The sequence below is a fragment of the Quercus suber genome, unplaced genomic scaffold (assembly GCF_002906115.3).
Source record: "Quercus suber isolate HL8 unplaced genomic scaffold, Cork oak 2.0 scaffold_17, whole genome shotgun sequence".
Taxonomy (NCBI): Eukaryota; Viridiplantae; Streptophyta; class Magnoliopsida; order Fagales; family Fagaceae; genus Quercus; species Quercus suber.
Genome location: NW_027069482.1, coordinates 2,334,602 through 2,360,510, shown reverse-complemented (window position 1 = coordinate 2,360,510; position 25,909 = coordinate 2,334,602). Strand labels below are relative to the sequence as shown.

The following is a 25,909-nucleotide window of genomic DNA, read 5'->3' as shown; positions in this document are numbered from 1 at the left end:
TTTTTTTTTTTTTTTTTTTTTTTTTTTTAAGTGGGTTTGATAATTGTAAACCGAAAGAAAATGAGTTTGATATTGGTAAATTGAAAGGAGATGAAGAATAAAATATTGATAAAGTGAAATGAAGAAAAATATGTTAAAATGACATTTTTATAGTATAATTATCAAAGAACCGAACTCAATGCCCAAAAGAAATACCATCTAAAAGATTAACTTTTACTATTTTCTTGTACATGTGAGGCCTAGTAGCTAGCTCAGTTAACATATGCTGCCTAACTCTTGTTGTCAATTTAATAAAATAAAATTATTGTACCTTATGAAATAATTGTTTAATTTTTCATTGAACATTTAAATTTTTCTTCGTCTCATCTTTACTTTGAAGTGGATTTGACAATGGTAAAGTGAAAAAAAGTAAGTTTGATATTGGTAAAATAAAAGGAGATGAAGAGTAAAATATTAATAAAATAAAAGTGGGTGGAAAATAAAAAATTAAAATAGAAGAAAATGTATTAAAATGGCCTTTTTGTTGTATATGATAAAAGAAGAGTAGAAGGTGGATGTGGTTGTGGTGGTAGGGAAAGGTGGTGTTGAGTAAAGAGCTGATAATGAATTGAAAAACCACGCCTAACCGCTAAAAAAATTTTGGTTTACATCATTGGGCCTTTTTTGTTGTATAAGTTTATAACTATGAAAGAAACCAATCTACGCACTTTGAAATAAATGCCATTGAAAAGTTAATTTTTACCGTTTTCCTATGCAAGTGGGGCCCATGGCTCATTTAACGGTGCTGCCCGGCTCTTGTTTACAAAACCTTAGATATTTTTATCATTTGTTGTAAAACCAGTGATTGACCACTTCAACAACACATAGCTACCATGTTCAACAAACAAGCTACCACGTTCAACAAGCAGTCATTTACACGTGTTGCCTTGTATCTGTCCTCCAAATGTGTCCTCCAAATGTCCAATGATCTGCTCTATTAGAGCTCATACCTTACTGCTAAACATATTCCTATAACTTGAAACATATTCCTATAACTTGAAACAAAAGGTAGAAATCATCAAATCATAATAAAATAACACAAACAGATTTTAAGTCTTCGATGGATTTTCGGGCTTTCCTCAGATTCATGAACATGCCTAATAAAACTAAAAAAAAAAGTAGCTTTTCATATCCAATGGGCTCTTTATTTGATAGGCAGAAGTGAGTTTAAGGCTGCGTTTGTTTGGCTTCAAACCACTTCTGGAAAAACATTTCCAGAAAATTAGTGTGTTTGGTTGGTTTGTAAAATTCGGTCAACTGAAATGCATTTCCCCTTTGACCGTAAAATAGGGGCTTGAAGGTGGAAAATGAATTCAGTACTCATTTTCACTTCAAACAAATTTCGGAAAACAGCTCTCTCATCTCTCACACGCGAAGAGACCAACTGCTCTCCAAGCTCCAAGCTCACACCGGCGATCCACACACCGACGAGCTCCAAGCTCCGATCTACTCTCCGGCGATCGCCTTCGATTCGAACTCCGATCCACACCAAGCACCGCGTCGCCTTCGCTCGATCTCGCCTTCGATCCGAGCTCCGATCCACACCAAGCACCGCGTCGCCTTCGCTCGATCTCGCCTCCACTCGAGCTCGCCTCTGCCCGCAATCTCGCCTCCGCTCGAGCTCGCCTCTGCCGGTGACCCACGAACCCAAAGCCCAAAGTGTTCGACCTAGACCCAGACTTTTGTTTGTTTAAAGTTTGACTGTTGTTGTTGTCACCGGAATCTTGTTGTTGTTGTTGTTGTTGTTGTTGTTGTTGTTGCGTTGTTGTCGCCGGAATGAAAAAATGGTAGGAAAATAGCATTTTCCTAATAGAACCAAACACATGAACTCAATTTTCCACAACAATTTTCATAATTCAATCAAACACTTAAAAATATTTTCCTTTTCCGGAAAATAGCATTTCCGAAAAATATGTATTTTCCGGAAAACATTTTACACGAAACAAACACAGCCTAAGTCCGAAACATGGTAAGTACTAAGTACCAATGAAAAAAGGAAACTCTAATTTTGTTAGACGGTAGTGTAAAACCAAAACCCAGTCATTTTTAGACGGTTGTGTTGTTGTGATTTATCCTCTAAGCTACAGACATAGGTAGTTGGGTACCCTTCTCTTTTTTGTTTATACTATATATTCTTGGTGCTTCCTGATTGTTAATAATGTCATTATTTGAGATCTCCAATATTATCGGCCACAACTAGGGTTGTGCAACAACCCACTCAATTCACTCAAACCACTCGACTCGCTTTGCTCCGCATTACCCTCACATGGATATACTTAAGTGATGAATCGGGTTGGTTGATGAGTTGAGTTTTTTAAATCGCCAAAACTTGAGCCAACACGCCTACATCTATATATATATATATATATATATATATTCATTTTCCGTTAGTAGTTTATATCTCATATCTATGTTTTTTTTTAACAAAATTTATTAACTAAAACTAACCCGCGAAATCCAACCTACAGACACCCTTAACCTCAACATGTAGTAGAATTTATTTATTTATTTTTTTGTGGCTTATCATAAGAAGTCAGGGCTTGGCCTTGCTGTTTCACACTGAGACTCATCATCATCAGAGAGAGAGAGAGAGAGAGAGAGATGGGTATGACGGTGGGAATGGTGTTTTTGTTGTGGTCAATGAATGTATTTATAGAAGCAGTGGGTTTGGGAAACAGTTCATGTAGTGGAGCAGCAGCAGTTTGTGGGAACGTTACAATTCCATACCCTTTTTGGAATTGAACCTGGTTGCTACATTGACGATTCGTTTGCGATAGATTACAACTACACTCTTGGCTCTCCCAAGCCTTTCTTGAGAAGATTAGATCTGGAGGTGCTGGACATTTCATTAGAGGGCACACTTCGCGTCAACTATCCTATGTCATGGTGGTGTCCATTGAGCCAACACGCCTACATCTATATATATATATATATATATATATATTCATTTTCCGTTAGTAGTTTATATCTCATATCTATGTTTTTTTTTAACAAAATTTATTAACTAAAACTAACCCGCGAAATCCAACCTACAGACACCCTTAACCTCAACATGTAGTAGAATTTATTTATTTATTTTTTTGTGGCTTATCATAAGAAGTCAGGGCTTGGCCTTGCTGTTTCACACTGAGACTCATCATCATCAGAGAGAGAGAGAGAGAGAGAGAGATGGGTATGACGGTGGGAATGGTGTTTTTGTTGTGGTCAATGAATGTATTTATAGAAGCAGTGGGTTTGGGAAACAGTTCATGTAGTGGAGCAGCAGCAGTTTGTGGGAACGTTACAATTCCATACCCTTTTTGGAATTGAACCTGGTTGCTACATTGACGATTCGTTTGCGATAGATTACAACTACACTCTTGGCTCTCCCAAGCCTTTCTTGAGAAGATTAGATCTGGAGGTGCTGGACATTTCATTAGAGGGCACACTTCGCGTCAACTATCCTATGTCATGGTGGTGTCCTTATGGTCGTAGCACACCAAATGTGAGCTTAGCATCAAGTCCCTTTGTCTTCTCAAAATTGAGAAACATATTCCTTGCCATGGGTTGTGACAGCTTGGCTTATCTTATGTCCAGTGATGTCTCAAATAGCTTATTAAGAAGTATATATGGTGGGTGCATGTCCGTTTGTGTGAAAGACACCATACAGTCAAACGGCAGTAGCTGCAATGGCATCGGCTGTTGCAAAACCACAATAACTTATATCAGCAGAGTAGATTTTGAAAGAACCGAAGATTGCAAGTATGCCTCCTTAGTAGATCAGAAGTGGTTCGAGGAAAATATAACAAACCACTTTGAAGTCCGAAAAATGTCTCACGTTCCTGTGGTTTTAAATTGGGAAATAAATGCAAACTTGTTTTCTCTTGTAACGGGAAGTAGTAATTCATCTCACTCAACCTGTCAATTTGCAAATCGTTCTTCATCATTGGGTAATATGAGTTCAACTTTTACATGTTCTTGCGATTCCGGCTTTGAAGGAAATCCCTATTTTGTTGATGGATGTCAAGGTACACTTCTCGCACTCTATTAAATCCATTTATTAATAAATTAATTGTGTGTTTCATTTTCATAGACAAATAAAAATGATTAAATTAATTAATTTTGATGTTGTCACAAAATTTCATTTATATTTTGGGCGTACCATAAAATTTCATTTTGGGTACCACAAAGTCTGTAGATATATTTTTGTGTCACAACAAGGACATGTGTGACTATAAATGCTGAAGGAGTGAAGCTCCTAACTCTTTGCTTGCTTGCTTTCCCTTGTCCTGTTTTAGCCTACTTCTAGCTTTACTTATCCTTGTGAGAGTGTTGGTGCCTCATACCGATAAGTCACTTCACTCACTTTCTAGTATATTCACAAGTATTTAGCATTGGTTCCTACCTTTAACACTATTGAGACTTCAAGTGACAAAAAATATGGATTTATATGAAAGTGATGGTTTATTAATGAAAATTGCACATATTATTAAATTGTGAAAATATTGTGTTCCAAAAAAAATTGTTTTGGTACCATCATTTGTTGAAAATTATGTTTGATAATCTTAGGGGAAAAAAAGAGTTTATTTCTTCTACTTGGTTCCTGTTTGTTCTCTTCCTTTTTTTTTTTTTTAAAGTTTATCAAGCATCTTCAATTATTATTATTATTATTATTATATAGAAAGTGGACTAAAGGAATAAATAAACAAACATGCCTTATATCCTCTTGAGTCGTAGCCCTTTTTCCCCTCTCAATTTCCTCTTGAACTTTCAACTTAAGGAAACCCTCTCGTGAATGAGAATAATGCGCAGTTGGCTATTATAAGTAAATTAAATTTTAAAGTTGGCTAAATTGCAAACTACATTCTAGAATGAATGAATTTCTTGAGTACCATAAGGAAGAAACTGAAGTTGGCGGACACACACACACACACACACAATAGAGAGAGAGAATAAGTATAAGAACAATGCATGGGAATGCATTTCTTAGTAGAAGCTTACTAAACTTTTTTTGGATTATAAATTGACCTTAGTTAATTAATTCAATTACCCAAGTTGATTAATTATTCAAATTACATGCAATAACATAAAGGCACGAACTAATCACCACATAATCTAGAGTGCAGTAGAAAGTAAATTTGATATAGTGATTTGTTAACTAATGGGAAAAACCTCTCATAAAGCAAAAATCTGACCAGGTGAATTTTAAGTCAGCACTCCCAAGAATTACTAATCAAAATCAAGAGATTACAAGTATATATCTACCTACAATAGAATCCTTATGCCAATCCTCAATTAGTCTTGATTTTGTAGGGGATTCTTCCCTTTGCACAGATCCCAGTACATAATTAACTCCTAGTTGAAGCTTGATGTTGGATGCAAAGTTCTTCAATACACTTGAAGAAAAGGAAGCACTTAGTCACAAAACCCTAAGACGCATAAGAACGTAGCTTCACAATAAGTGTAAAAAAATTCTATGTGAGTCTCTATGTGTGATAATGGCTCAAAAAATAATAATTTTATATCATCTAGAAGTTTAGTGAACAAAACCCTAGAAGTCCAAGTCATCATAGGCTAAAAAACAGATCTAGAATTTCTAGATCTGCGAAGCTCGATAGATTGAGTAGTATGAAGCTTGTATCGAGGTTCATTAAGTCTTGATGGAAGCTTGTATCGAGCTTATGTCAAGCTTGTGTCGAGATTCACTATTTTCAACTTTTCACACTTGTTTCTTTGTGCAGTCTTCATGTAGTCTTCAATAATATCAATTGTTTTGTTTGTAAAATATACTTCATGATATTCCAAAATCCATTTAGAACTACCCAAATACAAGTAAAGTATATTTTATCAAAGAACGTACTAACTACTGAAAAATATGACCCTAACACTATGACCCTTGCCATAGCAGAATTAATTTCATCACACATTGCTTGAAACAATTTAAAATGGTCCATAATATAGGTGGGTATGGTTTGTGCTATTGCCTTTATCAAGATTTCGCATCCCACTTTCAAAAACAATAGTTTTTTCCAAGCATGTACTTTCCTTACTATCCTGTCTTCTAGGCCTTGAAGGTTTCTACCTTTGAAATCCCCTTATTGTTGGCAATAGGTGTGGGGGAGAAAGGGCTCCTTTGATTTTCAAAAATCCTCTCATCCTCTTGTATTTTTGGTAAAAAATAATAATTTAGGACATAAATTTAAATAATGCCACCCTAGATTTTTACTAGAAGCATGTAATTTATATATATATATATATATATAGTTGACTAATGTATTTCTTGTTTCTTCTAATTATCCTTATGTCATACATAGCTCATTAAATTAAAGTGTAAATTCCCGATAAAATCTCCTATATTTATACTCTCTTTTAGAACTTGTCACATCATATTTTGTTTTTAAAAAAATGGGAGAATAAATGATTGTATATATTAATACAATCATGTCTACTAATAATTAATAAATTTCATATTTATAAAAATAATGACATAAAAATGAAAAAAAAAAACCATATTTGTTGAATATTTTTTGGACATCAGGCTGTTTAGTGACTACTGACTAGTAGTATTATACAGCGGAAATGACTTTTTGGATGAATGTCAATGCTACATTGTCGTGTTTTATTGTTGATAATTTTGAACATCTATTCTAATGTTGTGTTTGTTATTGCATGCCACTATGTCAGATATTGATGAATGTGCAAATCTCGAAGTATGCAGTTTTTACGATCTTCGATATCCTTGTGTAAATGTTCTTGGGGGATACTATTGTGATCCAGTTTCAGATCACAAGTCTCGTAACAAAATTATCATAATAGGTATGTCCTTTTACCCTCTCTAAGATCTACAATAATTGAAAAAAGATTTACCTGAAATAGGAAAGTGAGTTTGGAACTCCAAATGGTAAAGACATAGGGATAATATTGAATGAAGAATAACCCAATTGTTGCTTACTGTTTCCATTTTGTCTCTTAATATTTTTATGTTTTTAATACTTCTTTAGGGGTGACTCCCTTAAATCAAGTCAATTTTTAACCATTTTCTATTTATTCCTTCCACGAACCAACTGGTTACCAAAAAATGGTATTATGAAGACCCACAGGTTGTTTTTATTTACTCCCAAAAAAAAAAAAAAACAAAAAACAAAATGAAGATGACCCACAGGCAAACTCGAATGAATTTATACAAATGTTCAACAAATTTTCCAAGAATTTTAGAGTATTATTCTCTTTGATTACTACTTGTCAATGTGAATTAATATACTTTTGTCATGGAATAGTTTATCTAGCCTTTTAGCGTTCAAAGATGTTGTCTCTATTTTATATAAAACTATTTTAAGCTTTTGATTGGTCTTGGCTCTTGAGGTATATTGGACCCTTTAGAACTTAACGCTTGTTCTTTCCTATTATCTATCTTTGTTTTATTTTATTTTTTATTTTTGCTAAACTTCTTTTCTGTTTTCTTTTATCCTCCATCTACGACTCACTTTTAGTGTATCATTCTCTTTGATTACTACTTGTCAATGTAAGTTAACATACTTTTGTCACGGGATTGTTTGTCTAGCCTTTTGGCATTCAAAAAAGTTGTCCCTATTTTATTCAAAACTATTATAAGCTTTACTGGGAGTATTCTTTCTCATTTTGTTATATTAAGCAGGTATTAGCACAGGCATCACTGGGCTACTATTTCTGTTCATTGGTGGATGGTGGTCATACAAAGTGGTAAAAAAAAGGAAGAATATTAAGCGCAAGGAGAAGTTCTTCAAACGAAATGGTGGTTTATTATTACAACAACAATTGTCTTCAAGTGAAGTGGCTGTTGAGAAAAACACCAAATTGTTTAATTCAAAAGATTTGGAAAAAGCCACTGACAATTTTAATGTGAATAGAATTCTTGGTCAAGGAGGACAGGGCACTGTTTATAAAGGTATGTTGATAGATGGGAAAATTGTTGCAGTTAAAAAGTCCAAGGTAATTGATGAAGGAAAACTCGAAGAATTCGTTAATGAAGTCGTCATTCTTTCACAAATTAACCATAGGAATGTGGTTAAACTACTTGGTTGTTGTTTGGAGACAGAAGTTCCTCTGCTAGTTTATGAATTTATTCCTAATGGAACTTTATCTCAATATCTTTATGACCAAAATGAGGAGTTTCCAACAACATGGGATATGCGTTTACGAATTGCTACAGAAGTTGCAGAAGCTCTTTTCTACTTACACTCAGCAGCTTCTACACCCATTTTCCATCGAGATATTAAGACTACAAACATTCTCTTAGATGATAAGTACAGAGCGAAAGTAGCAGATTTCGGGACTTCAAGATCCATTGCTGTTGATCAAACTCACCTGACCACAGTAGTACAAGGCACTTTTGGATATTTGGACCCTGAGTATTTCCAATCAAGTCAGTATACAGAAAAGAGTGATGTTTATAGTTTTGGTGTTGTCCTTGTTGAGCTCTTAACCGGAGAAAAAGCGATTTCTTCTACAAGGACAAAAGAATGCAGAAGTTTAGCCACATATCTCATTCATTCAATGGAGGAGAACAATTTGTTTGATATTGATGATACTAGAGTTATGAAGGACGCTAAACAAGAAGAAATCATAGCAGTTGCAAACCTTGCAAAAATGTGCTTGAACTTGAATAGGAAGGAACGACCTACAATGAAAGAAGTTGCAAAGCAATTGGAGGCAATCCAAACATTGCAAAAAACTCCTAATGTTCAACAAAACTACGAAGAGATTGAATATGTCAGAACTGAGATGCACGAGCAATGGGATGATGTTTCTACATCAACAATGTCTGGTGCAAACAATGGTGTAGCTTCATCTTCAGGCTCCCGCCCACTGTTATCTTTTTAATTAGGCTGAAGTAAAAGCTTTCGTTGCAGTATTTACTTAGTTTCATCTTGTGATGCTATATCTTTAACTTTTTTTTTTTTTTTTTTTTTTTTTTTTTTTTTTTTTTATTGCAGTATTTACTTAGTTTCATCTTGTGATGCTATATCTTTAACTTTTTTTTTTTTTTTTTTTTTTGTCTTTTTGTATTATAAAACTCATTTCATAGAATTAGTTCTTTAAGGTGGATTAACCTTACATTCTTGTGGTTGTACAATATAGCAAAAGTCTGCATTTTGGTATTATAAGAATCCATTAGTATTATATGGATCAAATGATTTGCCTTTCAAATTATTAGTATTATCATCGCACACCTTTAGTGTGATGGTCACTCTACAAGTATAAGTAATTGTGGAGTGTGGGGGACAAGGGCTGAGGTTCAAGTCTCCAAGATAAAACTTCACACACATATACACTTAGATTAGGCTAGATTAGAATTCTGTCTTGCATAAAAAAAAAGAAATATTGGTGTCAATAGTATGCTATGTGCCTAAGAGAGTTACAATAGTCATAATATGGTCGATCCCATATACCATACATGTCCAAGGCCTCTTCTTGTAGTTCGAGCACCCACCGCACGATTGCATTTTCTTGAAATTGGAAGTTTCCATTGTTGCACTTTCCATTGACTAAACAATCTTAAATTGCCATCTTATTTTTTGTATTACTCTTGTGAAACAAAATGTTGAGAGAAAAAGAATCATTAAAGCACACCAGGAATTGAAAATTTCTTACATTAGTTGTGGGATTTTCCTCTTTTTTTTTTTTTTTTCTTTTTTTTTTTTTACAAGTAGGCATGGAAATGGAACACATACAAATATTAATCTCCTCTCTACAGCCCTTAAGAGCATGTGTTTGGTTTCCTTGATGTGATGAAAATTACACCCTTCTAGTAAATGTGATAGGTTAATTAGTTATTTGCGTGACACAGAAATTTATGATTACCAAAGGAATCGCATTGCACAATTCATGATATCTAGTCACAAAACCTTGCTATGCATGTACGAAAAAATTATCAAATAACTTTTTTTTTTTTTTAAGTAAATATGGAAACATTTAATTGTAGTTGGATATATGACACGTGGAATTCATTTTATTTTTAAATGCTACATGTGTTACCAATATCTAATTCATGATAGCTAGTCACAAAACCTTGCTATGCATGCACGAAAAAATTATCAAATAACTTCTTTTTATTTATCTATTTATTTTTTTTGATGGCTTATCATAAGAAGTCAGGGCTTGGCCTTGCTGTTTCACACTGATACTAATCATCATCAGAAAGAGAGAGAGAGAGAGATGGGTATGACGGTGGGAATGGTGTTTTTGTTGTGGTCAATGAATGTATTTATAGAAGCAGTGGGTTTGGGAAACAGTTCATGTAGTGGAGCAGCAGCAGTTTGTGGGAACGTTACAATTCCATACCCTTTTGGAATTGAACCTGGTTGCTTCTTTGACGATTCGTTTGCGATATATTGCAACAACACTCTTGGCTCTCCCAAGCCTTTCTTGAGAAGATTAGATCTGGAGGTGCTGGACATTTCATTAGAGGGCACACTTCGCGTCAACTATCCTATGTCATGGTGGTGTCCTTATGGTCGTAGCACACCAAATGTGAGCTTAGCATCAAGTCCCTTTGTCTTCTCAAAATTGAGAAACATATTCGTTGCCATGGGTTGTGCCAACGTGGCTTATCTTCTATCCAGTGATGGTTGAGCATTAAGTATATATGGTGGGTGCATGTCCGTTTGTGAGAAAGACACCATACAGTCAAACGGCAGAAGCTGCAATGGCATCGGCTGTTGCAAAACCACAATCCCTTCAGATCTCGATGTGTTTACCACAATTATACAGTCAATGAGCAGAGCATCTTTTCAAAGAACCGAAGATTGCAAGTATGCCTTCTTAGTAGATCAGAAGTGGTTCGAGGAAAATTTAACAAACCACTTTGAAGTCCAAAAAATGTCTCACGTTCCTGTGGTATTAAATTGGGAAATAAATGCAAACTTATCTTCTCTTGTAATGGGAAGTAATTCATCTCACTCAACCTGTCAGTTTGCAAATAGTTCTTCGTCATTGGGTAATATGAGTTCAACTTTTACATGTTCTTGCGACTCCGGCTTTGAAGGAAATCCCTATCTTGGTGATGGATGCCAAGGTACACTTCTCGCACTCTATTAAATCTATTTATTAATAAATTAAATGTGTGTTTCATTTTCATAGACAAATAAAAATGATTAAATTAATTAATTTTGATGTTGTCACAAAATTTCATTTATATTTTGAGTGAACCATAAAATTTCATTTTGGATACGACAAAGTCTGTAGATATATTTTTGTGTCATGACTAGGACATAAGTAACTATAAATGCTGAAAAAAAATGTGGGTATATTTGAAAGTAACGGTTTATCAATCAAAATTGTACATATTATTAAGTTGTAGAAAAAATTGTGACAAATATTGTTTTCAAAAAAAATTTATATTGGTATATCATTTGTCAAAAATTATGTTTGATAATGTTAGGGGAAAAAAAAAAGGAGTTTGACAAAGTATATTTATTTCTTCTACTTTGTTCCTGTTTGTTCTCTTCCTTTTTTAAGCTTATCAATCATCTTCAATTATTATTATTATTATTATTATTTTATAAATAGAAAGTGGACTAATGGAATAAGTAAACGAACATGCTTAATATCCTCTCGAGTCGTAGCCCTTTTTCCCCTCTCAATTTCCTCTTGAACTTTCAACTTAAGTAAAGCCTCTCGTAAATGAGAATAGCGTGCATTTGACTACTATTACAACTAAATTAAATTTTAAAGTAGGCTAAATTGTAAACAACACTCTTCAAGTTGGGGTGTTTAGATTTTACACTTTAAAGTTTCACAATTTAGATTTTACCTCATTAAACTTGGAGGTATTTGGATTTTACATCCAAAAGTTTTAGAATTTGGATTTTACTCTCTAAAATTTGGAGTTGCTTGGATTTTACATCCAAAAGTTTTAGAATTTGAATTTTATCTCTTGAAGTTATAATCCATTTGCATCAGTAGTCCATCCATCCATATTTTTCGTTAAATGTCACATAAACTTATTTTCTGTAGTTCAACTCCTTAAGGAGATCCATGCATTTAGACAATTATTTTAATTTTTACAAGATTTCTAATATTACTTATGTGATGTGGCATAATTAATTAACATAGCAATATTTGATTGGATTAAATAATACAAGTGGAAAATTGAGGTGTCACTTAACAAACACATCATCACAAGTTTCAACAAAGGGGGTGCCAATCAAAGCAACACTCTTTTAGGGGAGGGGATCAAAATTTTGAAACTTTAAGAGGCAAAATCAAAAGACCCAAAAATTAAGGGTGTATTTTGCATTTTGGCTTTATCCCTTCAATAAGTTTTCATTTTGGTCATTATTATCATTTTTTAATGACGAAAGTTGCTAATATTGTTAACTAAATGCTTGCCTACCGCAACAATAGTTTGTATCCTCCTAATTTCTTCTTCAGGCACATCATTCAAAATTGTATTTAAAACTCTACTAGTAAAATCTACAACACTATTTTTCTCAAATGTTCCATTTTTAGGTTCCTCCTTAGGCTTTTGCCATTTGACCTCTACTAAGAAGCATACCTTTTCATGAGAAGCATACCTTTTCATCAAGAGACTTTAATAAATCCCTTATGCGCACCTTCCATTATGACAACATGGGTTAATGATCACACAACAATGATTAAAACTTAATCAAAGTGTATTTTCTCTGATACCACTTGTTGGATTATAAATTAACCCTAGTTGAATTAATAAATTACCCAAGTTAATTAATTTCTTCGACTATCTCAAGATTCGGTTAATTAAGTGATAGACGCAACCACTTCGCCAATTTTAAATTTCATGCAAGGAAAAAAAAAAGTTTTAACATAAGCGATATGGTTACATTAGGAAAAACCCTAACTAGAAAAACCCCAATGATCTAAAGACTTAGGATTTGTTGTATTTAGAACTCGAATATGTAATGTTGGCAAATCATGATCAAAACAATATGTTTAGTCTTGTTTAGGCTTGCTCAAAGTTGTGTAATTCATATAAAGTTGGAATCGAGTGGCTGCAGATGTATTGGTACATTTCGGCCTGGCTCGATCGATCGAAAGTCGGCTAGAATGTTTTTTTCTGCAGAATTTCCAACTCAGCCCTACCTCATTAAACGTTTTAGGGTTTTATGTTTTTGCCTTAGGTATATAAGGAAAAACCCTAGCCATGTTTTGTGTGTTGCTCTGGTTGTATTGTTGCTCATACTTTGCGGTTTGTGTGAATTTCTTGTGAGATCTTTGAGGAGCTTTCCTTCATATAAACTTAGGGTTTTCAAGGTAGAGATTATATCAACATCTTGATGATCAACTCGGTTGCTGCCATTGGAGCTTAAAGAAACACAAGCAGGAGTGCTTCTACCTGATTGGAGAATCCAAGAAAGAAGGAGTCTGTGGATTCGAAGCTTGTACGTGGTCGTGTTAATAAGTTCTACTGGTGGGTAGCATTAGGAAGTCAAGTGGGGAGCTTGTAAGTCCTTTTGTATAAACTTCAATTCTTTCAAGATAGTGGATTCAAGTTTACCTTGAAAATAGCTAGGTTAAATCCTCCCCAGGTTTTTACCATGTGGTTTCCTGAGTCATCATATCATTGTATTATTTACTTTTCCGCTGCTTTATACTTGATATGATTGTGTGATTGTGTTAATCTAGATTTGCATAATTTGACTAAGTTAATCACTTGGCTAATTAACTAGGTTAATTTGGTTGGGTTAAGGGATCTAAAAACCATTCAAGTGATATCAAAGCAGGTTGCTCTCTTGTTGTAGATCTTTTGATCTCTGAGCTGATCCTTGACCCCTGTTGTCATGGAATACGAACACTCTCTGGTTATTCTTCCTAATTTCGATGGGAATAACTATGCTTACAGGAAAGTAAGGATAAAAGCATTCCTGAAATCTATTGATGAAAGGGTTTGGAATTCCGTTGAGTACGAATGGGAGAAGCCCACTACTCCTGTGAGTGAGTGGCAAACTTCTCAAAAAGAAGTAGCTGGTTTCAATAGCAAAGCTATGATGCCATTTTTAACGTTGTTTCTATGGAGGAATTCAAGAGAATCTCTAATGTTGAGATTGCTCATACTGCTTGAAAAATCCTCCAGACTATGCATGAAGGCATAAAGGCAGTTAAGATTAATAAACTGCAGCAATTAACTTCTAGATTTGAAAGCATTAGGATGTCTGATGATGAATCTTTTGATGAATTCTATGCTAAATTGAATGTTATTGTTAATTCTACTTTTAATCTGGGTGAAATCTATGATCAACCTAAAATTGTTAGGAAGATTCTTAGATCCTTGACTGAGGATTTTAGATCCAAAGTGACTGCCATTACTGAGAGCAAAGATGTGGACTCCATCCCTGTTGATGAACTTGTAGGATCTCTTCAGTCCTATGAGTTAGACCTAACCAAAGCAAACAAATCCAAATCAATGGCTCTTAAGTCAGTTGATGATGTTGAGGTTGGTGGATTTGATGATGAGCTCTTTGCTACAAAGATTGCGTACCTTGCCAAGAACTTTAGAAACTTTCTTAGGAATAACAACAGAAAGGCGAGAGGTACAAACACTGCTGAACCTAAAAACTTTAGGAAGAATGATCTCATTAAGGTTAATAACTTTGAAAAACCTAGAGAAAAAGTTAGTCAATCTTCAAACAATTCTTTTGGTCCTCAGTGTTTTGGATGTCAAGGATATGGTCATGTTAAATCTAAATGTCCTACATTCTTGAGATCTAAGGGTAAAGCTATGGCTGTAACCTTTAGTGATAATGAGGTTTCTGATGATAAGTTTGGATGTGATGAGGATAGAAACTTCATTGCTTTCACTGCTACTGCTGTAGTCAATGAAAGCGTGTATGTTGAAGAGAACCCTTCTAATGGGGAACTCTCTGAGGATACAGATCTTCAAGAGGCCTATAATAAACTTTGCAAAGTTACTGCAAAGGATGCTATGAATGTTGAACTTGGCCTGAAGAAAATTGAATCCCTTGAGCTTGATAAGAAGAATTTTCTTGTTAAACTGTTTGATGCTAATGATCTTTTGAACAATGTGAAATCTGATAATATACTCTTGCTTGATAAAGTTAAAACTTTGGAACATGATTTATTTGTTGCTAGATTTGCTAGTTCTAAACTTGATCAAATGTTGAGTCTGGATTAGGTTTTGTTGAAAGCATCATCGTGTCTGCACCAAATTCCACAAACTTTGTTCCTTCTTCTTCTTCTGAACCTTCTGTAAGTGAGGTTGTGAGTGAAACTGTCAAACCCCCTGTGAGTGAGGTTGTCAAACCCATAGAAGTTTCACCATCTAGGAATCTGAAAGAGTCTAAATCTAAGGAGTCTACCCTCTCTAAGGACAAGATGCATGGTAAACCTGCTTGGGTTTGTCATTTTTGTGGAAAGTCTAGACACATTCGTCCTAACTGTTACAAGTTTCAAGCTACTAAGAGAGCAAACAAACCAAAAGTGCATGTGCCTCAAGCACAAAATCCTATAGCACTCATTGGTGAATTGGTAAAGACTTTAAACTTTTATTTCAATTCTGAAGTTGGAAATCACTCGAACGTGAATAGAAACTCTAATGCTTGTAGTGCATCTAATAGGTTTTGGATGCAAAAGACTCGATCTAATTGAGTCTTTCTGACATGATCCTTGTGCTTCATTGCTCTACTCTTTTTGTGACCATTGTTCTTTGGTTTTTGTGTTGTTTTTGTTTTTAGGACTTGCATTGCATAACATTCATGCATTTCATTCTAGGATTTACTTTTGTTTTCTCTTTTAATAAAAAAAAAAAAAAAAAAAAAAAAGCAAAGCAAATTGTGTTTGGCACTATTTTTCTTGGCCTTTGAAAACAAGGTTGGTCAATTTATTTACACAGAACATGTCCTTGTACCCTATTTAGTTTTGATGAGCTTATTTATTGCACTTGACTAGTTGAAGCTTTGCAGTGCATTTTGTGTGGGAAAGATGTTTATGGTGTTTATCACTTTGTCTTAATCTTAAAGTCACATGTTATTTGACTGTCGGACTTGATCTTTTTGAAAAATGCATAAATAACCATCTTACCACTGTTCATTAGCCAATCATGAATACTGTAGTGCATATCATAAGATTTTGTGCTCGAGAAAGTGTAGCACATGTACAAAAAGAACATAAGGTGAAGCCTCGGTTTAATTGCTTAATGCTTAAAATTGGTGTGTACTTTTAGGCTTGATGCCAAATCACATAAATTAAAATTGGTATGTATATTATGAGGCAAAAATTCAAAAACTTACATGATTGCAAGCTTATGATCTAGGAGATGTGGGAGGTATATGATGTAACTCTTTAGGTGATACTCTCTTTTAAATTCTATGTGATGAATTTTGTAGACTTAGTGGTTGATTTCTATTCACATATCACCTCACATGTATCTCAAGATTTTGCTAGTTGCACACACTACACAAGTTACTCGTTGCTAAACAATGTACATGTTATTGTATGTGTTTTTGGTCTGACCAACCAAGTTTGAAAATACCTTGAGTATTATGATAAACATATTTTTTTTGCTTGAGAATTTAAAGGGAGAATGGCTAAAATTTTCTTTGAAAAATTGGGATTAAAACTTAAGTTTTTGAAAAAGCATTTCATCTCATACTTATGCATTTTGTTTCATCAATTTTAATGCCTTAAGGAGTTGTGCCCAAATTGTGGTTGTTGTTTTTCAAAATTGTATTTTTTTCTCAAAATTTTGTGAGCCTCTGCTTGTTTCAATCGATCCATTCTGATTTTCGATCGATCAAAAATTACTTAAAATCTTTTTTGGAGTCTCGGGTTGATTCGATCGATCGAATGTAATTTTCAATTAATCGAATATCGCGAATCAGGTTTTTTAAAACACTATTCTTGACCTTTTCAAATCACTTTTTCAGAAAGTTTCAAAACCTTTTTCTCTCTCTCCGACTTGGCAAGCTCACTCAACAATTTTTTGTCGTTTTCCTCCGAATTTTTTGCAAAGAATTTGTCCTCTAAGGCCGGTAAGTCTATTTTACCCTTCCTTTTCCTTTTATTTTCAAGTTTGATGCATTTTTCCTTGAAATTTTCGGACCTATTCTTTTTAGGGATTTTCATGATTCAAGCCATATTATGTTCAATTGATCAATGGGTTTTTGTTGGGACATGATATAAACATGTTATCAATGGTTTAATTTGATCAATTTTGGGTTTTTGGAAAAATTGAAAATTCTAGGGCTTGTAATTGAACCGATTTGGGGTTTTTGTTCAATTGGATTGAAATTGATGAAATTGGCCTGTTAAATTGATGTAATTGATCATTATATTGTGTTTTCTAGCTTGTGTGATGATCAATTTGTCATTTGTTTTCAAAATCTTAACAAGTGGTTTTTTAATTTTGGGTTTTTTTGTTAGAAACTCCATGCTCAAGCCAATTTTGTTAAATTGAACTTCAATTGAACTTGTGTTAATTGCATTAGAACATGCATCATGACATTGTAATTGTTCATGCATCATATAGATTTTTGTTCTATTTTATTTATGCTAACTTGCAGTCTGCCCTTAGGTTATGTTTTTGTTTTGTTCTGTTGGTTTTTTTGTGTCTCTGTTCTTTCCTTAGCATCATGCCTAGGAAAAATAGAGCTCGTAGGTTTGTTCCCTCACCTTCTCCTTCTCCACCTTCTTTTGACCGTGAGAAGTTTTCGAGTGAGAAAAACCAAGAGATTTTTGATAAGCTGAACCTTTGGAGAAAGATTTGGTCTGAGCGTACTGTAGTTTTAGATGAGCTTGATCCTACCATTAGGGCAAATTTTGAGCGTCGGGGCTGATTACCTTTGGTGGATATTTCTGATCCTCCTCCTTCAGCTACCCTGATTAGAGAGTTCTTTTCTAACATCTCTATCCGCGTCTATGATTCCAACACTTTGGTAAAGAGTTGGATACGAGGCGTAGAGTACACCATTACTCCTACTGTAGTGGCTGATACTTTAGGGTTACCTTTGGTCCAGCACCCTATCTACAATTATGATGAGTCTCCTCTTTTGAGTGATGTCATGCCTTACATCATTGGGTCTTCTATCCAGTGGGGTTTTGATCCTAGGATCACCACTGCTGAGATATCTGAGTTGCACTATCTCTTCTTTAGGATAGCATGTCATTCATTTTGGCCCATTTCTCATCTTCACTCCGTTCCTCTCAAGCGGTGTTTCTTTTTGTATGCTCTTATGACTGATGCTCCTATTAGTTTTCCTCATTTGTTTCTTGTTTTTTGAACGAAGTTTATAGGAAGTTCATCTTCCTCTCATGCTCTTGTCCATCCTATCTTTATTCATAGGATTTTGCTTTATCTTGGTCTAGATGATTTCCCTTCTTCTGAGCTCGTTCATGTTATTGCTCCCATAGGTGCGTCTTTTCTTAGACAGAGGGATGCTCACCTTCGAGTTGGCTCTAAACACCCTAGGTCTGAGCCTTCTAGTACCGCACCTCCTTCTTCTTCTTCTGCAAGTCCTGTTGGTGAGGATGTTGATGATCTTGTTGGTGATGCTGCTGCTGTTGATGTTCCTTCACTTCCTTCGGATGACTTTGATGTTCGTCGTACCTTGGAGACTGTCATGACCGTTCAGGCAACTCATGGTTAGATTTTGGTGGACTTACTTGATGAGATACATGCTTTGCGAGCTGACTTAGCGCACCTTTGTTCACCCTCACCACCTCCTTTTGATGATGACATGTGATTGTCCTTTAGCATTCCGTCACAAAAAGGAGGAGTAGAGTTTTGACACTTGTAGTGGAGATTTTGTAGTTAGAGGGAGTATTTTTTTATTTGTTTTACGGAGCTAGTGGAGATATTAGATTGTATCTGGGTGCTTCACTTTGTATATCATTTATTGGGGCTATTCATGTTAGGGGGAGATTATTTTGATATATGTGATTCTTGTTTCTTGTGATTCATTGCTTATTGATTTATATTCATGAGATTATTCATTGATATATGTCTTTATTATGTGTTGTGTGAATTTTTACAAGAATGTTTTATTTTTGTTGTATCTAACTTAAGGGGAGAGTTAGTTTACATATCTATTGATTTACTATTTTCTATCACACATGCGTTTATGCATTTGTTGAGTGTTTTAGGAATATACAGGTTGATTCAATTGAGCTGCTGTCTACACTTGCAACTGATGGATAGTAGTTAGGATTGAATTTTTGTGTTTATAAGCATTATTTATGTAAAGGGCTTTTATTTGTAAACTTTGAGTTTTTAATTTGTGTTTTGTCACGGATTGCCAAAGGGGGAGTTTGTTAGGTTCTAAAGACTTAGGATTTGTTGTATTTAGAACTCTAATGTGTAATGTTGGCAAACCATAATCAAAACAATATGTTTAGTCTTGTTTAGGCTTGCTTAAAGTTATGTAATTCATGTAAAGTTGAAATCAAGTGACTGCAGATGTATTGGTACATTTCAGCCTAGCTTGATTGATCAAAAGTTAGACTCGATCGATCGAAAGTCGGCCAGAATGTTTTTTTTGCAGAATTTCCAACTCAGCCTTACCTCATTAAACATTTTAGGATTTTATGTTTTTGCCCTAGGTATATAAGGCAAAACCCTAGCCACGTTTTGTGTGTTGCTCTGGTTGTATTGTTGCTCATACTTTGCGATTTGTGTGAATCTCTTGTGAGATCTTTGAGGAAATTTCCTTCACATAAACTTAGGGTTTTTAAGGTAGAGATTAAAGAAACACAAGCAGGAGTGCTTGTACTTGATTGGAGAATCCAAGAAAGAAGAAGTACGTGTATTCGGAGCTTGCACGTGGTTGTGTCAGTAAGTTCTACTGGTGGGTAGCATTAAGAAGTCAAGCGGGGAGCTTGTAAGTCCTTTTGTATGAACTTTCTTTCAAGATAGTTGATTCAAGTTTACCTTGAAGATAGCTAGGTCAAATCCTCCCTAGGTTTTTACCGTGTGGTTTCTTGGGTCATCATATCATTGTGTTATTTACTTTTTCGCTGCTTTATACTTGATGTGATTGTGTGATTGTGTTAATCTAGATTTGCATAATTTGACTAAGTTAATCACTTGGCTAATTAACTAGGTTAATTTGGTTGGGTTAAGGGGTCTAAAAACCGTTCATGCACCAACGGTATGGCAAGGCCTAATGACAAAAGCAACAGAACTAGAGCTAGCTTTGTCATTCTCTTTTTCTGTTTCACTCACACAACAAAAGTTAGGGTAGGGAGGCTCTTTATAGTGGAAGATTTATTTATTTATTTATTTTTGTGGAGAAATAGAAACATTTTCTCCATTTAACTTTTGTTTTGTCCACACTATGTCGTTGTTGTGAAATTGAGATGAAAGATTTGGGCATAGCTTAGAAGATTTTGGGAATGGAGATTCACAGAGATTTGGCAAGTTATTTTTTGTTACAAATGAATTATATTGAGAAGGTACTTGAGGACTGCATTATGCAATGGTCTACACCAGTGAGTACTCCATTAGTGACACATTTTAAAAAACTTTCAACAACTTTGTCAGCATAGTTTGAGGAAGAAAAGGAGCACGTCTCATGTTCCTTATTCTAGTGTAGTTGGTAGCATGATGTATGTTATGGTTTGCACTCATCCAGATATTTCACGTGCGGTTAGTGTGGTTAATGAATACATGACTAATCTTGGTGAAGAACATTGACAAGCTGTGAAATGAATTCTTCAATATTTGAGAGGTACTACAAACGTTGGCTTGGTATATGGGAAGGTTTCTACAAATAATAGTATTGTTGTTAGATTTGTGGATAATCCAGCAGAATATGTTGACCAAGTTGATTTTTTGCACAAGTTCAAGCACTCCTTGGACTTTATGATAGCCTTTAAAGCATCTCCAATAGTTTTTGCAAATGTTTATACTATTTGGAGAGTGAACAATTACTTTTATCTTTTACCTACTTAATTTTTTAAATACATCTCTCAACAGACTCTCTATTCATTTCTCTATACTATTTAAATATTATTTCTTCACTCTTTTTTATTCTTTCTTTAATCATTCTTTAATATTTTTTTATTAATCCATTTATTAAAAGATCTCAAAGAAATATAGCCATTTATTTACCCTATATTTTCTTCACCACACAAACAAAGAAAGGAACAACAAAGACCACCAGAGGAGATAGCAACACATATGCAGGAAATAAAAACACAGCATTGGTAATGGATCAAGTGGAAATTAACCGAATGATCGGCAGTAGATCAAGCAAAAATTAGCTCCCTTTTATGGTATGATTTGTGTAGATCTAGGAATAAATTATCTATTTTTGTTCCTAAAACTTCTCCAAGGTTGAGATCTTTGCCTTCAAATTTCTTCTTGGGATAAAAAATTCTTTGGTTTTTTTATTTTGATGTCAATCTCCTTTGGCTTTTCTTTCGTAGTGGATCACAGAAATTAATTTCCTTTAGCTTTTCTATTTTTCAAGGCTTTGAGACAAAGCTTCTTTGTTCTTTGTTGAGAAGTGCGAGAGAGAGAGAGAGAGAGAGAGAAATAATATCTTAATCCAACCAGTATTTTTTTAATAGAGAAAAAGGCTTTGGAGTTGCTACAGTGCTCTCCATGTCAAGAGAGCTACTGTAGCAAATCTTTAAAAAAAAAAAAATATATAGAGATAGAGAGTTTATTGGAGGATGATTTTTCTGTGTTTGTTCTCCAAATAAGGCTTTAGATAGCCTACTGGAGATGCTCTTAGGAGTTCTAGTAGAGGCACTGGAGGAGTTTCATTTGTGGGGCTTGACCAAATTCAAGCCAAGATGGAGATTCATTAAGTTGATGGCTTTTAATTTGGTCATTTTAGTAGTCTATCTTATTAATATTAGGACCTTGTTAGCTGATTCAATTATGTATGTTGCAGCAAATCTAATAGCACTTACCCTAGCCAACTTGTATGTCTAATAATATATACTAGTTGTAGACCTATGCGATGGGTGGGAATAATTAATTATTTTGTATTGTAATATAATGTACAATTTTTTCTCTAATTTTTTTTTTAAGATAATTTGTTCTCCCTAAAAATTAAACAATTTCTATTCGGTCTAATTGGGTATACTTCAAACCAATTTGTTCCACTCTGTACAATTCGATCCACCCGATCAATCTCGATCCCCTTTCAATCTATTTTAGACTAATTGGGCCTTAAATTTATTCTTTTTGTAGGTTTCCTTTCAAGTTTAGCTCAAAAGTTTTTTTTTCTTAATTTTTGGGTTGAAAAGTATGAAATTTTATTATATTTTGGCTAAATTCTTCAATTTTGAGTTAAAAATATACAAAGAAAATACTAAAATAGAGAAATTAGAAATATAATCCCTAAAAATGCAATAAAAAGGATAAATATTCAAAAGTCTTATTTGGTCCACATTGGTTCTATTCGGTTCATTTTGTCCTCTTCGTTCCAATTTGTCCTATTTGGTCCTATTTAGTCCATTCTGTCCAATTCGGTCTTATTCAATCCACTCCGGTCCATTTAGTCCACATTGGCTGTATTCGATCCACATTGGTCCTATTTTGTTTAATTCAGTCATATTCGGTTAACTCGGTCCATTCAGTCCACTTTGATCCACTTCAATCCTATTCGAGCCATTCAATCCACTTTGGTTCTATATGATCCATTTTATCCACTTTGGTTCTATTTGGTCCATTCTGTCCACTTTGGTCCTATTCTATCCACATTGCCATAATTAGCTCCACTTCGTTCCAATCTGTCCATGTTAGTCCTATTTGGTCCAGTCTGTTTACCTCAGTTCTATTTGGTCCAATTTGGTCTTATTTAGTCTATTTTGTCCACTTCAGTCCATTCATGCTTTTTCGATCCTATTTTGTCTATTTGGTCCACTTTGTTCCATTTGGTCCAATGTGGTCAATTCATATCACTTCAATTCATTTTAATCCACTTCGATCTGTTTTTGTGCTCTTACATAATGGGACAAGACATGTTTGGGTTGAAAACACCTAATCTAAATCCAAATTTATTAATAAAAATAATCATTTCCAACTTGTTCCAACTTTCTTTCTCTGCACTACATTCACCAACTTTCTCTCTCCATCCCCGCATTTTAAATTACATTAGAAATAGGAGAAATTAACTCCACGGGCAAAATGAATTCGGTCTTGGAGTCTTATAGAGACTTCTTTTTCTTTTTCTTTTTTTTAAATAATCTGGAGCTTCTGGAGCTACTCTTTCTTCATTAATTAAAATTTCTCTCTTTTTCATTGACCGAGACTCTAATACATAGTATCTGGATTTCATATTCAGATTGGTCGAATTGTTTAATTCGTGTCATATTTGCTACGTAGTCTTTATTCTATAGAGAATATGAATAAAATTTTAAATTTTTATTGAGATTGGTAGAATGTTTACTAAGGATTTAGTTGAGAGGTTTGAGTTTTTTTTTTTTAATAATATGGCTAGTTCTTTCTCACATTATATGGGCCAATAAGTACATAATTATACAGTTTGGTTTGATAATTATGCTCTCTCTCTCTCTCTCTCTCTCTCCTCTCTCTATCTATATATATATATATATATATTGTACGGGGCATGGCTTCCCTTTAGATCCCTGTGTCCGAAAGGCCCAATGTATTGGTGCCACGTGCATGGAGCCTCTACCTTGCTAAGCATCAGGCTTTGGACCTTAAGGCCTTAATGCACACACATGAGCTCTTTTGGGCTCATAGACTTGACCCAGATAAGCCTTGGTATCCTTCCAAAACTCGAGGCCCACAACCATACCATTGTGACATGAGGTGCAGAATGTCGTACGTTACCAGTCAACTCTAACACGACCGGGAAGTGCCAACTTCCGAGAATTCGTGCTCCCATGTGTTCGGTATTGCCCTAAGAAACAATGTTACTGGGAAGGTTTCCTTTGGTGATGAACCAGTTCCAATACCACTCTCACCACACCCCACTCCCACCTAAACACCCACTTAGCAATAACAACATTGGACCTCCTCTCCCACTAGCCATGAGAGTAATCATAAGTTTTCCACTAATTTTAGGCCATAAATATGGGAAGCTAAGGAAGAAAAAGGGTTGTTGAAAGGATTCTGAAGAAAGCTTAAAGCTGAGAATAATAGAGTTATAAGAGTGAGAGCGAAGTGATACAAAGGTGTGAGAGATATCGCTGGGCCTCTTGGGATGAATCACCCAAAGTAGGAAATCCAAAGCCCACATTACAAATACATTATGAGCCCAAGTGTGAGCTAGCCCTTTAAGCTCAATTTTGGGTGCCCACAATTGGCACCGTCTGTGGGAATCTCCTACAAAGCTGTGGTTCGGTCAAGACTCATGCCCACAAGATGTCCGAAAGAAGTTCAAAAGATTTTGCTGATAGTGGTTCAGTGGGATCATCTCAGGGATCCTCGTGCCAAAGCGAAGGCAGAAAAGGCACAAAGATAGGGATCGTGAACGCGAAGAATAATAGTCCGGGCCTGGAAAAGGGTCATACCAAACTAACCAGACAATATCAAGAGCATCGGGCCGCAGGCAGTTGGACGAGAGAGACAAGGAGCTTGAACGGTTATGTAAACTGGTAAAAAGATTTGGAGCTAGAGGCCGGGTGAGGACGTTAGAGAAGAGACCGAGATAACCAAGTTGGGACCTACGAGTGGAGAGGATCACTACGACGTCAAGTCTAATCGGTCTGGCCATATCAGCACTGGGACCGTTCACACTCAAGTGAGTGCGGTAGACACCAAAACCGTTCGCTTTCACGAAAGTCCGTCGGCATCAAGAATGCTCACGTTCACAGGAGTACGCAGACTGGGGATTAGATTCCCTAGAAGAACGACGACCCTATAATGCCGCCATGGATGCAATGAGCCGCGCACTACGCAGAGTTGCTCGGTCACCGTTCTCAGACAACACTTGCACATTTACGTGCCCACCATTCAATTCCTACGATAGGAAAATAGACTCGGTAGAACACGTCAGCCATTATATCCAGATGATGTCCCTACATACTGATGCGTTAATGTGCAAGGTATTTCCCTCAAGCCTCGGCCCCACCTCTTTGAGATGGTTTAATGGGTTACAGAAGGGCTCAATCCATAATTTTGCTAAGTTGATCCAAGAGTTGGTGTTCGGTTTGTAACTTGCAGCTAGGTGCCACAACCAGTTAACACGTTACTGTCCATGAAAATGAGGTGAGATAAACCCTTCACAGCTATGCTAGTCGGTATTGGAAGCTTTACAACAAGATCGGTAGAGGAATAAGAAGATTACAGCAAGCACTTTTAGAATGGAACTGCCGAGGATTCCAAATTACGAGAGTCATTGACTAAGGAGCCTCCCGAGGACATGAGGCAGCTGATGAGACATATTAAAGAATACAAACGATCGGAGGATGACCGCTGCAAAACAAAGGTAAAGCACCATGGTGAATCGTCCTTGGCAGGGTGGTTTCACGTCCAGACCCCGGGGGGTTTAAGGATTCAAGAGTCAGAAGCATAAGTGGGAGAGGTAAATGTGACATTTAAGGAGCCAGTGCATAAGATTGTAGATCGGATTAAGAACGAGCCATACTTCAGGTGGTCAAAGAAAATGGAAGCGACCCATTTAGGAGGATTCAAAACTTGTACTGCACCTATCACCAGGATAAGGTCATACTACCAAGCAGTGCTGGGTGTTGAAGGATCATCTAGGCAGCCGATAAAGCAGGTATTTAAAGGAGTTTGTGATGGATGCAGAAGGCCAAGGTATGGGGCAAGTTGCTCCGCAAAGAGGGAACCCCTTCCACGCCCTTTAGGGTAATTGAGGTCTCCATGCTGCCTTAAGGAGTCTCACTAGAACAAGAAGGAGAATAGTATTGACTGTAGTACCAGTCGAAGGCTGTTCGGGCACGCAACCATTCAGGAAAAGGCTTAAGCTTGCCTGAG

General features: G+C 35.4%; 1 protein-coding gene and 1 pseudogene across 1 annotated transcript; both read left to right on the top strand.

Annotated features, from left to right (window-relative positions):
* Positions 1-3,213: 3,213 nt before the first annotated feature.
* Positions 3,214-8,911, top strand: LOC112009052 (wall-associated receptor kinase-like 10; annotated as a pseudogene).
* A 1,307-nt stretch (positions 8,912-10,218) lies between these two features.
* Positions 10,219-10,629, top strand: LOC112009051 (wall-associated receptor kinase-like 17). Its single transcript, XM_024041397.1, has one exon. The coding sequence runs from the start codon at positions 10,219-10,221 to the stop codon at positions 10,627-10,629; it is 411 nt and encodes a 136-aa protein (XP_023897165.1).
* Positions 10,630-25,909: the final 15,280 nt, after the last annotated feature.